At 44.1% G+C, this 14,264-nt stretch overlaps 1 protein-coding gene, 1 long non-coding RNA gene and 1 pseudogene across 9 annotated transcripts in view; all 3 read right to left on the reverse strand.

The window, feature by feature from the left end:
• The window catches only part of LOC132539405 (uncharacterized), a 211,673-nt gene that overhangs the window by 114,984 nt on the left and 82,425 nt on the right, over positions 1 to 14,264 (reverse strand). The gene's annotated exons all lie outside the window — the stretch shown is intronic.
• CFLAR (CASP8 and FADD like apoptosis regulator) overlaps positions 1 to 14,264 on the reverse strand; it is a 79,372-nt gene that overhangs the window by 51,438 nt on the left and 13,670 nt on the right. For 3 of the 7 annotated variants that reach the window (XR_009550664.1, XM_060194153.1, XM_060194152.1), the window contains 2 exons: positions 6,674 to 7,075; positions 21 to 126 (listed from right to left, as the gene is read on the reverse strand). Coding sequence is in view for 6 of the 7 variants with exons in the window: in XM_060194153.1 (XP_060050136.1) it covers positions 21 to 126; positions 6,674 to 6,954 (387 nt within the window). In the remaining variant the exon portion in view is untranslated. Of the gene's footprint in view, positions 1 to 20; positions 127 to 6,673; positions 7,076 to 7,344; positions 7,421 to 7,900; positions 8,002 to 13,099; positions 13,244 to 13,815; positions 13,944 to 14,264 lie in introns of those variants that run through there. The other 4 variants (XM_060194156.1, XM_060194155.1, XM_060194154.1 and 1 more) reach the window with 4 other exon arrangements.
• LOC132539267 (small nuclear ribonucleoprotein E-like) lies at positions 10,209 to 11,119 on the reverse strand (annotated as a pseudogene).

The following is a 14,264-nucleotide window of genomic DNA, read 5'->3' on the forward strand; positions in this document are numbered from 1 at the left end:
CCAAGAAAAAGAAAACTCACCTTATCCTTGACCATCTTGCTTCGGCCCGTGTAATCCCTTAGGAGGAAAGTTAATGATGACACATCAGATTTCTCCAAGCCCTCACCAATCTCCATCATTAGAACCCTGAAAACCAGAAAAGTGTTTTTTGTTTTTAGTAAACTTGGATACCAGTACTGGTGAGAACACCAAGAGCCTGTGCCTTTCTCTGCCTATAATTAGTTTCACAAAACCAGTTCTTGCCCCATTGGTACATGTCCCCTGGCTACAAAGCAGAAAGCCTACATCACCTTAAGGAAGATTATCTATTTATCTATTCATTTATTTATTTTGGATAGAAACAGAGAAATTGAGAAGGAAGGGGGATCTAGAGAAAGAGAAAGAGCACCTGCAGCCCTGCTTCACCACTTATGAAGCTTCTGCCCTGTAGGTGGGGGCTGGGGGCTTGAACCCAGTCCTTGAGCCTTGTAACATGTGCTCTCTACCAGGTGCATCACCTCCTGCTTCCCTCCATCTTGAAGAAACCTGAAGGGAATTCAAAATGGGAACTCACTGCTTCCCCAGTTTTCTTTTTTTTAATGAATAATTTAAAAAATACTTTATTGAACAGAGGGAGACAGCATAATGATTATGCAAACAGACTCTCATGCCTGAGGCTCCAAAGTTGCAGGTTCAATTCCCCGCACCACCATAAGCCAGAGCTGAGCAGTGCTCTCGTAAAGACATACATACATACATACATACATAAATAAATAAGTAAATAACCATGTCTTAAAAAGAGAGAGTTCAAAGCTTTAAATGCATGTATATACAATTTATTCATTATAAATATAGGAGAGAGAGAAAGAACCAGACATCACTCTGGTACATGTGCTGCCAGGGATTGAACTCAGGACCTCATGCTTGAGAGCCCAAAGCTTTACCCACTGCACCACCTTTTTTTAAAAAGTCTTTTCTTTTATTATTATCATCTTTATTTATTGGATAGAGACAGCCAGAAATCAAGAGGGAAGAGGGAGACAGAGAGGGAAAGAGACAGAGAGACACCTGCAGCCTGACTTCACTCACAAAGCTCTCCCCCTGCAGGTGGGGGCGAGGGGCTTGAACCTAGGTCCTTGTGCACTGTAACATGTGCATTCAACCAGGTGGGCTACCACCCGGCCCCCAGCTTTTTTTTAAAAAGTACTTATTGGGAGTCGGGCTGTAGCACAGCGGGTTAAGCACAGGTGGCGCAAAGCAAAAGGACCGGCATAAGGATCCCGGTTCGAACCCCGGCTCCCCACCTGCAGGGGAGTCGCTTCACAAGCGGTGAAGCAGGTCTGCAGGTGTCTATCTTTCTCTCCTCCTCTTTGTCTTCCCCTCCTTTCTCCATTTCTCTCTGTCCTATCCAACGATGACAACAACAATAATAACTACAACAATAACACAACAAGGGCAACAAAAGGGAATAAAATAAAATAAAAAAATAAATTTTAAAAAAAAGTACTTATTTACTTGCTGTTTTTTTATTTGATAGGACAGAGGAAAACTGATAGGGGAGGGACAGAAAGAGTAATAAAGAGATACCTGCAGCACTGCTTCACCAGGCATGAACTTCCCCCAACAGGGGAAGACCAGGGACTTGAGCCCAGGTCCTTGTGCATGGTCATGTGTGTGCTCAGCCATGTGTGAGCTACCACCCACAGCCCCTCTCCAGTTTTCAGTAGTAGTAACTTTCTTACTACCTAACTGCTCTGACAATAACTCAGAGAACAAAAACTTCCCTAAAGAACCCTGTAACTTCCCTAGAAGTTATAATAAATTTAGTAAAGCACCTAAATGACTGAAATGGAAAACAGAATTCAAGCTCAAAGTGACCCTGGCTCCTGCATTTAACGAATTCCCAGAAGGCACTTCTTCTTCTAGCGTTTGCCCTTCTTCCGTAGCCAGTCAACAGCGTCAGTTTGAGCCTGATGTAAAGTTTCGAGACCTCCTTTGAATCTGTAGAGGTGGCAGTCATTGAACGTTTGGCAAAAGACAGCCCCTCAACATTAAGTTGGAGGACTCGAAGAGCAGGACCAACAGCTTGAAAGCTGTCAGGAGCTGCTTGTTGCTGGCTTTGAAAGTGACTGGGATCCATGTGGATTCAGTCGACTAGGAAGGATCGTCAGTTTCCCCAACTGATACTGCTGATCTCGGAGACCACACATTAAGTCACAGGGGCTGGGAGCTGGTTCAGCCAGTACAGCACATACTTCACCACATGAAGCACCACCTGGGGGTGGGGGGCTGCCCTGGTGGTGAAACAGTGCTGCAATGTCTCTCCTGTCTCTCCCTCTCTGCCACTCACCTGTTATCTGAAAAACTAAGGAGACTGTCACAAATGGTAGAGTCATGCAGGCAGGAAGCCTTGAGAAGCCATGATAGAGAGAAAGAAAGAAAGGAAGGGAGGGAGGGAGAGAGAGAGAGAGAGAGAGAGAGAGAGAGAGAGAGAGAGAGAGAAAGGAAGGAAGGAAGGAAGGAAGGAAGGAAGGAAGGAAGGAAGGAAGGGGGGAATGAACTGGGTAGTGGTGCATCTGTTAGAACATGCCACCATGTGAAGAAACTGAGTTCAAGCCTCCACTCTCCACCTGCAGAGGGGAGGCTTCATAAGCAGTGAAACGGTACTGCAAGTGTCTCTCTTTTTCTGTCCCTCTCTATTGCCCTTCCCTCTCCTCCCTGTTTCTATTAAAAATAAAATAAAATAAAATAAAATAAAATAAAATAAAATAAAATAAAATAAAATAAAATAAGTAGCACCCAGCACAGTCTGGTCCACTCCCCAAATCAAAAACTAAGGGCCATCCAGATTCTGGAGTTTGTAGCCATAGATATCTTTTTTAAATTTAATTAATTTATTTACCTCCAGGGTTACCACTGGGGCTCAGTGCCTACACTAGGAATCCATTGCTCCTGGTAGCCATTTTTTCCACTTTATTGGATAGGACAGAGAGAAATTGAGACAGGAGAGGGAGATAGAGAGGGGAAGAGAAAGGCAAACACTGGGAGAGAGTAGATAGCATAATGGTTAATGCAAAGATATTCTCATGTCTGAGGCTCCTAAGTCCCAGGTTCAATCCTCCACACCACCATAAGCCAGAGCTGAGTATTGCTCTCTCTCTCTGGTTAAACAATAATAAAGGGAGTCGGGCTGTAGCGCAGCGAGTTAAGCGCAGGTGGCGCAAAGCACAAGGACCAGTGTAAGGATCCCGGTTCAAGCCCCCAGCTCCCCACCTGCAGGGGAATTGTTTCACAAGCGGTGAAGCAGGTCTGCAGGTGTCTGTCTTTCTCTCCCCCTCTCTGTCTTCCCCTTCTCTCTCCGTTTCTCTCTGTCCTATCCAACAACAATGACATCAATGATAACTACAACAATAAAAAAAAACAGCAAGGGCAACAAAAGGGAATAAATAAATAAATAATAAAAATATTTAAAATAATAATAATAAAAAGAAAGAGAAAGAGAGAAAGGCAGACACCTGCAGAACTGCTTTGCCATGTATGAAGCAAACCCCTGTAGGTAGAGAGCAGAGGCTCAAACCCGGATCCTTGCACTTAGCCCGGTGCGCTTAACCCGGTGCGCCACCACCCGGATCCGCCAAGGATATCTTTATCTAAAAAAGCCTCCAAACTCAGTGGCCTCTGGTCTAGTTGGAGCTGCTATCATATTGTCAGCACTCCAGGGATAGCTCATGATTAACACCGAAACCACAGCAATGTCACCATCACTGCTTCGCAGGCCAGTTGCCTCATTTAGTCTTAGAGCTTCTTGAGAATGGAAGTCTTTGTTCATTTTGTTCTGGTGCTTACCTAACATGGGGCAGATGCCAGCCCAGAACAAAGCCCACTGAAAGGGGGGACCTAAGTCAATCCAGCACTCGTCTCCCACTGCTCAGCCTCTCTGTCAGGGGTCCTGAGGAAATGCCTCCACTCCCCATAGCAAGGAGGCCCAGAGTAAAGAGAGGCCTGAGCTTCTTCCTGAAATCCAGCCAGATCTCCTTCCACTCCCCCCAAGAAGTGACAACAATAATAATAATGATAATATGAATGCAGAACTGAGAATGGAACCCAGGGACCACTGTCCTGACACAAATTCTACTTTGTACTTTTTTTTTATTGTTGTGGTTATTGTTGTTGTTATTGCTGTCATTGTTGGATAGGACAGACAGAAATGGAGAGAGGAGAGAAAGACAGACACCTGCGGACCTGCTTCACCGCCTGTGAAGAAACTCCCCTGCAGGTGGGGAGCCGGGGGCTCGAACAGGGATCCTTACACCAGTCCTTGCACTTTGTGCCACTTGTGCTTAACCCGCTATGCTACCGCCCAACTCCCACTTTGTATTTTGATGTGGAGGTAGGAGAGACAATAAAGCACCAGCTCACCTGGGTTTTGTTTTGGCTCTCCTGTTGTGCTAGGGATTGAACCCAGGGCCTCGTGCATGGAGAGCAAGTCCTCTACACTCTGATCCATCTCTCTCTCCAACAGACCCTCCACCCAAAGTCTTAAGAAGGTTTCAAACATTAAAAGGTGAGTAGAGAGATGGGAGAAAGGAAACGATGCCGCCAACAACAACAACAATAATAGTCCTGCAACTGTTGAGGGCGTCCCAGTTTTCCAGGCACTATCTATATTAGCACAACTGATCCTTAACAAACCAGTGAGATTAGTTTTAGCTTTACAAATTGGAAAATAAAAGCCTAACCAGTAACAGTCCACAAGGTCGAGGGCTGTTCATTCTGAGGTCTTCAAACGCAAGTCTTAGACCAGGGACTAGAGACATCTTTTCAGCCAAAGGTCATCTGGATATGCATAGCATCGTTCACAGGACATGCAAAATTACCAACTTAAAATTTATCACTTAGGGGCTAGGCAGTGGTGCACCTGATAGGACACACATGCTATCATGCTCAAAGACTCAGGTTCAAGCCCCAGGCCCCTAGTCACGGGGGGAAGCTTCACAAACAGTGAAGCAGTACTCTCTGTCCTCTCCCACTTCCTCTCCCTCTCTATCCTCTAACCCTCTCCACTCCTCCCTGTCTTAATAAAAAAGTATAAATAAGTAAATAATAAATGGCCACCAGGGGTGGCGGATTCATCATGCAGGCACCAAACCCCAGTAATAACCCCGGTGGCAAATAAATAAATAACACTTAATGTTACTACTTTAAAAAGTTCCTAGATTTATTAAATGTTGAGTCCAGTCTGTAATTACCTTGGCAGAGCCATACCAAATGATTCCATAGGCTGATCAGATAATCCCACCTGTCTTAGACACTTTCTTGGGCTCACACTTTCAACTCTTTTAGTACAGTTCTCAATCAGACACATAATCTTTACATCTCTGCTAAAAGCTGGTGGTCTGTAGGAAAAGGGACACTTTATTTAAGATCATAAGTTATTTTCACTTCTCCAAACACTGTCATTGAGATTACTTTCATGTTCCTCTGACTCCCGAAAATAACACTGTGTGAGCAAGAGGGTCGGCTCAAAAGCCAACTGAACTCAAGGCATGTCAGCAACCACTCCACTCTGAACTGAAGGAGTCTAGCAGAAGTTAATTAGAGAGAGTTCAGGTGACCACAGAAAACGACTATCTTATATATCCTGTTGGGAACATCGTAAGAGAGAGGGAGGAAGGGATATCGCCAAGGCTGGGTGGTCACACACCCAAGGAAGTACACATTTACCAGGCACAAGGACCCAGGTTCAAGCCCAGGTTTCCATCTGCATGGGGGAAAGCTTCACAAGAAGTAAAACAGCTCTGCAGGTGTCTCTCTGTCTCTCTCGCTCTCACAATTTCTCTTTGTCCTGTCAAATTAAAAAGGGGAAAATAAATAAATAAATAAAAATTAAAGAGATGTTCTATCTGGGCTCTCCAGAGCCTCAGAGGGGGAAAAAAATTCATAAAAATGTTTTTCCACCCCACTAGTGTCCTTGGCAGAAAGGACGCAGAAGGTGTCAGAGTTCTCCACAGGCCTGGAAGATGCTTCACAGACTGCTCATTCTTTCTCACAGCCACAAATAGCAAAGGCCTGACATAACAGAAAATCAGCCATTACAGACCACCGCAACCCTCAGTCAGAGGGCAGGAAGAATGACTCACTGCTTCTTTTATCTTTCTATGAGAAGGCATGTCTGGAAGCATATGCTTTCAGCTCCTTTCATTTTCAACATGATCAATCCCCTGGGTATTTGCTTTCAGCAAGCATATCATAATCCAGAGATTGCAAAGCAACAACTCAACATCCTGTTGGAGTTGGGTCAGTTAGTAGAGCTGTTCTTATTGCCCCATTTCTATCAATTATAACTCTAAGGAAAGGGGGCCAGGCAATGGCGCACCCAGTTAAGTACACATAGAACTAAGCTCAAGGACCTGAGCAAGGAACCAGGTTTGAGCTCCCGACTCCCGACATACAGGGAGGTCGCTTCACAAGCGGTGAAGCAGGTCTGCAGGTGTGTATATCTATCTATTTATCTACCTATATCTCCCCCTCCTCTCTCAATTTCTCTCTGTCCTATCCAATAAAATGGGCAAAAATTGGCCACCAGGAGCAGTGGATTTGTAGTGCTGGCACTGAGCCCCCAGAGGCAAACAACAACAAAAAAGAACTCTAAGGAAAACCATTTCCTCCCCTCTGGCCCAACCCCAAGCATTACCTATAGTCTGAAATCAGAGGCGGGTGCCGCAGCAGGTGGGCCTCCACAGCCCTTCTGTCCATGTTGAGGATCCGCTTGAGCAAGTCAAAGCGCCTGACTCTGTAGAGCAGCTCAGCCAGGACTGCAGGTGACAGCATCCTCCTCTCACTTAAGACATCCAAAAGCTCCCGGACATTAGGTGGGGAGATATCTGCAGTGACATCCCGGCACAAAAAGAGCAGAGTCTCCTTCTCATCTTCGTCAAGGGCCTCTTCAATGCGATGGATGACCTCAGCAGACATCCTGCACAGTGTCACCCTGCAGGGAAGGCTGAGTCCAGTCAGCACAAGGCCAGAAGGCTTCCGGCTTCATTTCTGATGGCTCTCTTCATTTCTTCTGAGAACTTTTCCCAGTGGAGGAGTCCTGTAGTTAAAAGGGGAGTTCTGTTTGTTTGTTTGTTTTTTAATCTTCTTGGTAAAGCAGCAATCAACTAAGATTTAGTATGTGGGGACTTTCTGTGCAGTAGCTCTGACCCAGGGGACTAGATTCATAGGACTCAGCCAAGAGACAGGCTACAAATGCAAAACCAAGAGAGACCAGGAATATGAACTCTATTTTTAAAGAAGTGAAATTAGAAACAAATGATCTCAAAAAAAAAAAAGAAAGAAAAAGAAAAGAAAAAAGAAGCCCACATGCTTTATCAGAATTGATTCAAATGTAAAGCACAGCCAGGGGAAAATCACAACTAGGTTGTTAACAATTACGTGGTAATAAAGAGGGAAAGCCCAGTAACTAAACAGCTGACTAGACAGAACTGACGTAAGGGGAGTGAACACCCACTTGATCTCACCCAAGCAGACTTACACAAATACGGATCTTGGCAAGAGGAACCCTTAGAGGCCGGTTGGTGGCTCACCTGGTTGACTGCACATTACAGTACACAACAACCTGGGTTCGAGACCCCCAGCCCCCATCTACGGGGGGAGCTTGACGAGCTATGAAGCAGTACTGCAAGTCTCTCTCTCTCTCTCTCTCTCTCTCTCTGTCTGTCTGTCTTTCCCCATCCCTCTTGATTTCTCTCTGTCTCTATCTAATAAATAAATTAAATTTTTAGAAAAAGGACCCTTAGTAGGTTATAGAAAATATGAGGTTTCTGGGAGTCGGGCAGTAGCGCAGTGTGTTAAGCGCAGGTGTCGTAAAGCACAAGGACCAGCATAAAGATGCGGGTTGGAGACCCCAGCTTCCTACCTGCAGGGGAGTCGCTTCACAGGCAGTGAAGCAGGTCTGCAGGTGTCTATCTTTCTCTCCCCCTCTCTTGTCTTCCTTTCCTCTCTCCATTTCTTTCTGTCCTATCCAACAACAATGACATCAATAATTACAACAAGGGCAACAAAAGGTAATAAGTAAATTAATATATATAAATATAAAGAAAATATGATGTTTCTGTCCCTAAATAAGAAAAGAAAGGGGGAGTTGGGCTGTAGCGCAACGGGTTAAGCACAGGTGGCACAAAGCGCAAGGACCAGGTAAGGACTCCGGTTAGAGCCCCCAGCTCCCTACCTACAAGGGGGTTGCTTCACAAGTGGTGAAGCAGATCTACAGGTGTCTATCTTTCTCTCCCCCTCTTTGTCTTCCCCTCCTCTCTCCATTTCTCTCTGTCCTATCCAACAACAATGACATCAGTAATGACTACAACAATAATAATAAAAAAAGCAAGGGCAACAAAAGGGAATAAATAAATGTCAAAAAAAAAAAAACATTATCCTGGAGCCAGGTGGTGGCACACCTGGTGGAGCGCACATGTTACAATGTGCAAGAACCCAGGTTTGAGCCCCAGGTCCTCACCTGCAGGGGGAACGCTTCACAAGTGGTGAAGCAGGGATGCAGATGTCTCTCTGTCTCTCTCCCTCTCTATCAACCCCTTCCCTCTCAATTTCCGACTGTCTCTATCCAATAAACAAAGACAATAAAAAAAATTTAAAAAGAAAAGAAAAGAAAGGGAAACACAAAGCAAAATTTGGACTGGAGTTGGCATATTGCACTAAAGTAAAGGACTCTGGGGTGGGGGGGTGCATGTCCAGGTCCTGGAACATAATGGCGGAGGAGGACCTAGGTGGGGGTTTAGAGTGTTATGGGGTAGGGGTAGATAGCATAATGGTTATACAAAGAGACTCTCATGCCTGAGGCTCCAAAGTCCCAGGTTCAATCCCCTGCACCACCATAAACCAGAGCTGAACAGTGTTCTGGTAAGAAAAATTAAAAAGTTACTACACAAGAGTAAGAAGAGATACTGTGCAGAGTTACCAGCTATACCTGAAAAAAGAACTACAAGAAATGAAATGTCTATTACTCTATTTTAAAAAAACAGTAATCAGGGCAGGGTGGTAGTGCACCTGGTTGAGTGCACATGTTACAATGCTCAAAGGACCTAGGTTTGAGACCCCCGGTCCCTACCTGCAAGGGGAAAGCTTCGCAAGTGGTGAAGTAGGGTTGCAGGTTAACTCTCTGTCTCTCTCCCTCTCTATCACCTCCTTCCCTCTTGATTTCTGGCTGTCTCTGCTCAATAAATAAATAAAAATTAAAAAAAAAATTTAAGATCACATAAACAGTAATCTAATTTTCCTAATTACCAATAGCACAAAGCCACAAAGGGTGAACAAAATCAAAATCACTTTTTTAAAAAATATTTTTATTTTAATGAGAAATAGTAGATACAATGGGAAAGATATACACAGAGAAAGGAGAGACCAGAATACTGCTCAGTTCTGGCTTATGGTGGTGCTGGGGATTAAACCTGGGACCTCAGAGACTCAGGCTAAAAAGGCTTTTGTATAACCATTCTGCTGTCTCTCCAGCCCCCAAGTCACTTTTTTTTTTATTAATTTATTTATTTTTAAAAAAAGGAGACATTAACAAAACCGTAAGATAGGAGGGGTACAACTCCACATAATTCCCACCACCAGATCTCCATATCCCATCCCCTCCCCTGATAGCTTTCCTATTTTTTATCCCTCTGGGAGTATGCACCCAAGGTCATTGTGGGATGCAGAAGGTGGAAGGTCTGGTTTCTGTAAGTGCTTCCCTGATGAACATGGGCAATGACTGGTTGATCCATACTCCCAGTCTTTCCCTAGTAGAGTGGGGCTCTGGGGAAGCGGAGTTCCAGGAAATATTGGTGGAGTCATCTTTTAATAATATTACTTACTATCCCAGTTCATTCCTCTGACCAGTACACCTACCACTGCTTCCTGCCAAACCTTCACACTCGGTGAGGGAAGTAGAATGCTATCTTCCTTCAGTACCAGTGGAGGTATAGTTTGGCAGCAAAACCCAGATCACTCAGTGACAGCATCTGGTATATTCAAAGAAAACATCAAAAGGAAAACTACAGAGTCCATGCTGAGCAGGCCAATGAGATGCAAGGCAACACCAGAGTGCCTACTTAGGTACTTAGATGGGTGTACCTGGGAGTAAAGTGTAGCTACGAGACACTTGAAAGGAAGGGGAGCCCTTGAGATGGAACTTTCCTATAGATTCCTCAAATATATATGAGAGAATCATGCAGCACTCTGGCACATGTAATGCCAGGGATCTAACTCATGACCTCATGTCTCTGAGATGACTTAATGCACTGCACCACCTCCCACTATAACCCAAAGAGGAGCAGCTCTCTGGGCAAATGAAATTTAAGATCTTTTGTTTTTTAAATAAAAACAGTCCCACAGCATTTATTATCATCTGGTTAATAACAAAACAGTATAAGCAAATATTTTAGAAGCACATGTCCAACAACACACCTGAAAAGACAACAACAATGGGGCCGGATGGTGGTGTACCTAGTTTAGTGCCCTCGTGCACAAGAATACGGGTTCTAGCCCCCGGTCCCCACCTGCAGAAGGAAACCTTCACGAGTGGTGAAGCAGTGCTTTCTCTGTCTCTCTCCCTATCACCACCTTCCTTCTCAATTTCTGGCTGTCTCTAACCAATAAATAAATAAAATTAAATGATAATAATAAAGTGAGTGCACGGCCTTCTCAACCTGTCTCACCTCACCCACCTGCAGCTGGAGACACCTGCAGCAGAGTCTTACTATCTCCTTTGAACCCAGCAGCTTTCTTGACTTTGTTTTAGAATGAATCTCTTCTGCACCATCTAGTACAAGATTCATATATTCATCGAAACCAGCGACACAGGCCTCTACCCACATAGTCACTTGCTCATAAAGCCACACTTAAATCCCAGGTCTATTTGGCAAGTATCTGACGCTGGGCTGATGGGCTGGCTGTACCATCACCTTCGGCACTTTGTAGCCTAGGCCACAGCACGCCATGGTGGTGGAAACTCACAAAGACCATACTCAGTCACATGCAAGCTCAGAAGCAACTTTTGGAGCCACGAACCAAAAATGCAAATTTTAAGATCTTTTTAAAAAGGGGGGAGGGGCTGGGAAAACTGCACGATGGTTATGCAAATGACTTTCACAGCTTCTTCTTCTAGCGTTTGCCCTTCTTCCATAGCCAGTCAACAGCATCAGGTTGAGCCTGATGTAAAGTTTCGAGACCTCCTTTGAATCTGGAGAGGTGACAGTCGTTGACTATGTGGGTCATAGTCTATCTGAAGCCGCAGGGGCTTTCACAGCTGAAGCTCCAAAATTCCAGGTTCAATCCCCTCCCCCCCCCATCTCCCACCCCTTGCCACACCACCATAAGCCAGAGCCGGGCAGTGTTCTGGTGGGAAAAAAAAAGTCTTTAACCTCACCAATGTGTCCTGAAGTCTCACCTCCCCAGAGTCCTACCCCACTAGGGAATGATAGAAACAGGCTGGGGATTATGGGTCCAGCTACCAAGACTCATGTCCATTGGAGAAGCAATTATAGAAGCCAGACCTCTTGCACCCCATAAAGAATTTTGGTCCAGGGGCCGGGTGGTGACACACCTGGTTAAGTGCACATGTTGCAACGCACAAGAACACAGCTTCAAGCCCCTGGTTCCCACCTACAGGGGGAAAAGCTTCACAAGTGGTGAAGCAGGGCTGCAGATGTCTCTGTCTCTCTCCCTCCCTATCACCCCCTTCCTTCTCAATTTCTGGCCGTCTCTATCCAGTAAACAAATAAAGATAAAAAAAAAACTAAAAGGAATAATAATAATAATAATTTTGGTCCATACTCCCAGAGGGATAAAGAACAATTTCCCAGCAAAGATCTACAAAACTATTACCATAATCTCCAATGGCTGACAAGGAAAAAAAAAAAGATTTTGCAAGACACAAACCACTTGCTTTTAAAAATAGCATCATATTTAACTAACAAAGAGCTGATATCCAGAATATAGACTGCATTTCTACAAATCAGTAGGTGTCAGGCAAGGTGAGAATGGTCAAAGGTAGTTCCCAGAAGAAAAAAATCAAACAGCCACTACCTATGTGAAAACATTTGCAGCCACAATAGTAGTCCAAAGTGTAGATTAAAAATAAACTACAATGAGATCTTGTTTCACACTGGCATCCTGCCACCAACTATTAGAGAAATTAAATCTTAATACATTGCTGGAAGAATTAAAAATCTGTATTGTAATTTGGAAGAACAATTTGGCAATATTTGATGAGCGAAAGAAAAAAGAGAAGGAAAAGAGTCAAATTAAACATTATAGATCCTTTAAGAGAAAACTATACAGCCCAGAAAATGAATGAACTAGAACTTCATGTATCTCACAAACACACAACATCAACAACAGCCACCAAAGGATAAGTTAAAAAACAAAACAAAAACCTTATAGTTTTTAAGGTGAAAATAGTTTCTATCTTTCCTACGTCCTGCCTTTATGAATTAATTTAACAAGTGATACTTAAAAGAAACGCAGGTGTGAAGAAGAAAAAACAGAGCTTGTGGTCCAAGTGGTGGTGCACCTGGTTGAGTGCACATTACAATGTGCGAGGACACAGGTTCAAGTCCCCAGTCCCTACCTGCAGGGGGAAAGCTTTGCAAGTGGTGAAGCAGTGTTGCAGGTGTCTCTCTGTCTCTATCATCCTCTACTCTCTCAATTTCTGGCTGATTCTATCTAATAAGTGAATAAAGATAATAAATAAATAAATAAATAAATACAGAGCATGCCACACAAAAACTATCTTACAGCCCTTAGTATATAAATAAACTTTAGAACAAGAAAGCCTAGAGGCATCTCAGAGTTATCCTCAAAAGAACAGGTCAGATTTTATTTAGCATAAATCAAAAGGTGGAGTGGAAGCAGAGATAGCATAATGGTATACAAAAAACTTTCATGCCTGAGGCTCCAATGTCCCAGGTTCAATTCCCAGCATCACCCAAAAGTCAAAGCTGAATAGTACAAACAAATAAATAAGTCAAGAACTAAACCTAGAAATGGGTTGAAGGGCTGGCGGAAGGGGCAGGCACCCCAGTCCTGCCTTGGTCACCTAGTTCCACTCACTCACCTCTTCAGAAGTCAGTGGCTTCACCTCAGGCAGGGGAACCACAGTGATAAAATCACTTTTTCCACCCCTGCTGTCAGAGGAACATTTTCCCCCTCTTTGAATGTTGTTAGTTTCATCTGAAAGCTGTTCAGCTTCCCCAGCCAAATTGGAATGTTTGTTCTCTAGTGTAACTAAGGAATTCCCCTTTCCACTCCTCACTGGGCATTTTAATGTCATGACAAGTTTCCTGCTCTTCTCCAAACTCATGTAAAATTTCCACATCGGTACAGGAGGCTGCCAGAAGTTCATATTCATGAATAAATCAAATTTAGCATGAATCTCAGTTTCATGTTTCTTGAGACAGAGTCACAAATGGCTGCCACGTACTTAAAAAGGCAAACAGTTAGCTAATACTGTAAGGCACCCGAGTAAATGTCTACAATAGAGAGGCGAGTCAAGGCTGACTCGAAATGCCAGAGAAACCACTCAGACCCAACAGAAACCACACCAGATATTCTCGGCAGGAACTCATCTGACAGGCCTGGGGAGTCAGCATAATGGTTACACAAAAGACGTTGATGCCCTGAGGCTCTAAGGTCACATGTTCAGTGCCCAACAGCAACATATGCCAGAGCTGAGGAGCTGAGGAGCTGAGGAGCTGAGGAGCTGAGGAGCTGAGGAGCTGAGGAGCTGAGGAGCTGAGGAGCTGGTTTGCATCTGGTTGAGCAAACATTTACCTTGCATTAGGACGGGACCACTTTGAAGCTACCTACCGTCAGTCAGCACCTTGGGCAGCTTGGGGGGAGGCTTCACAAGCAGTGAAGCAGTGCTGCAGGCCTCTCTCTTTCTCTCTCCCTTTGTGTCTCCCTCTTCCTTCTTGATTTCTTCCTGTCTCTATCCAATACATAATAAGAGACAGAGTTTAGCAGTGTTCTGGCCTCTCTCTTTCTCTCTCTGTCTCTCATCTCTCTTTAATTAAAAAAATAAATAAAGAGGTGGCGCAGCAGATAAAACAATGGTCCTGAGTTCAATCCCAAGCAACACATGTACCAGAATTGTGTCTGGGTCTTTCTCTCTCTCCTCCTAGCTTTCTCATGAATAAATAAATAAAATCTTTTTTTAAAATGTTAAGAACCTAAAAAAATAAATAAAAATAAGAAAGAAGGAAATAAGGGGGGTAGGTAAT

This window comes from Erinaceus europaeus, chromosome 7 (genome assembly GCF_950295315.1).
Source record: "Erinaceus europaeus chromosome 7, mEriEur2.1, whole genome shotgun sequence".
NCBI classification, from domain to species: domain Eukaryota; kingdom Metazoa; phylum Chordata; class Mammalia; order Eulipotyphla; family Erinaceidae; genus Erinaceus; species Erinaceus europaeus.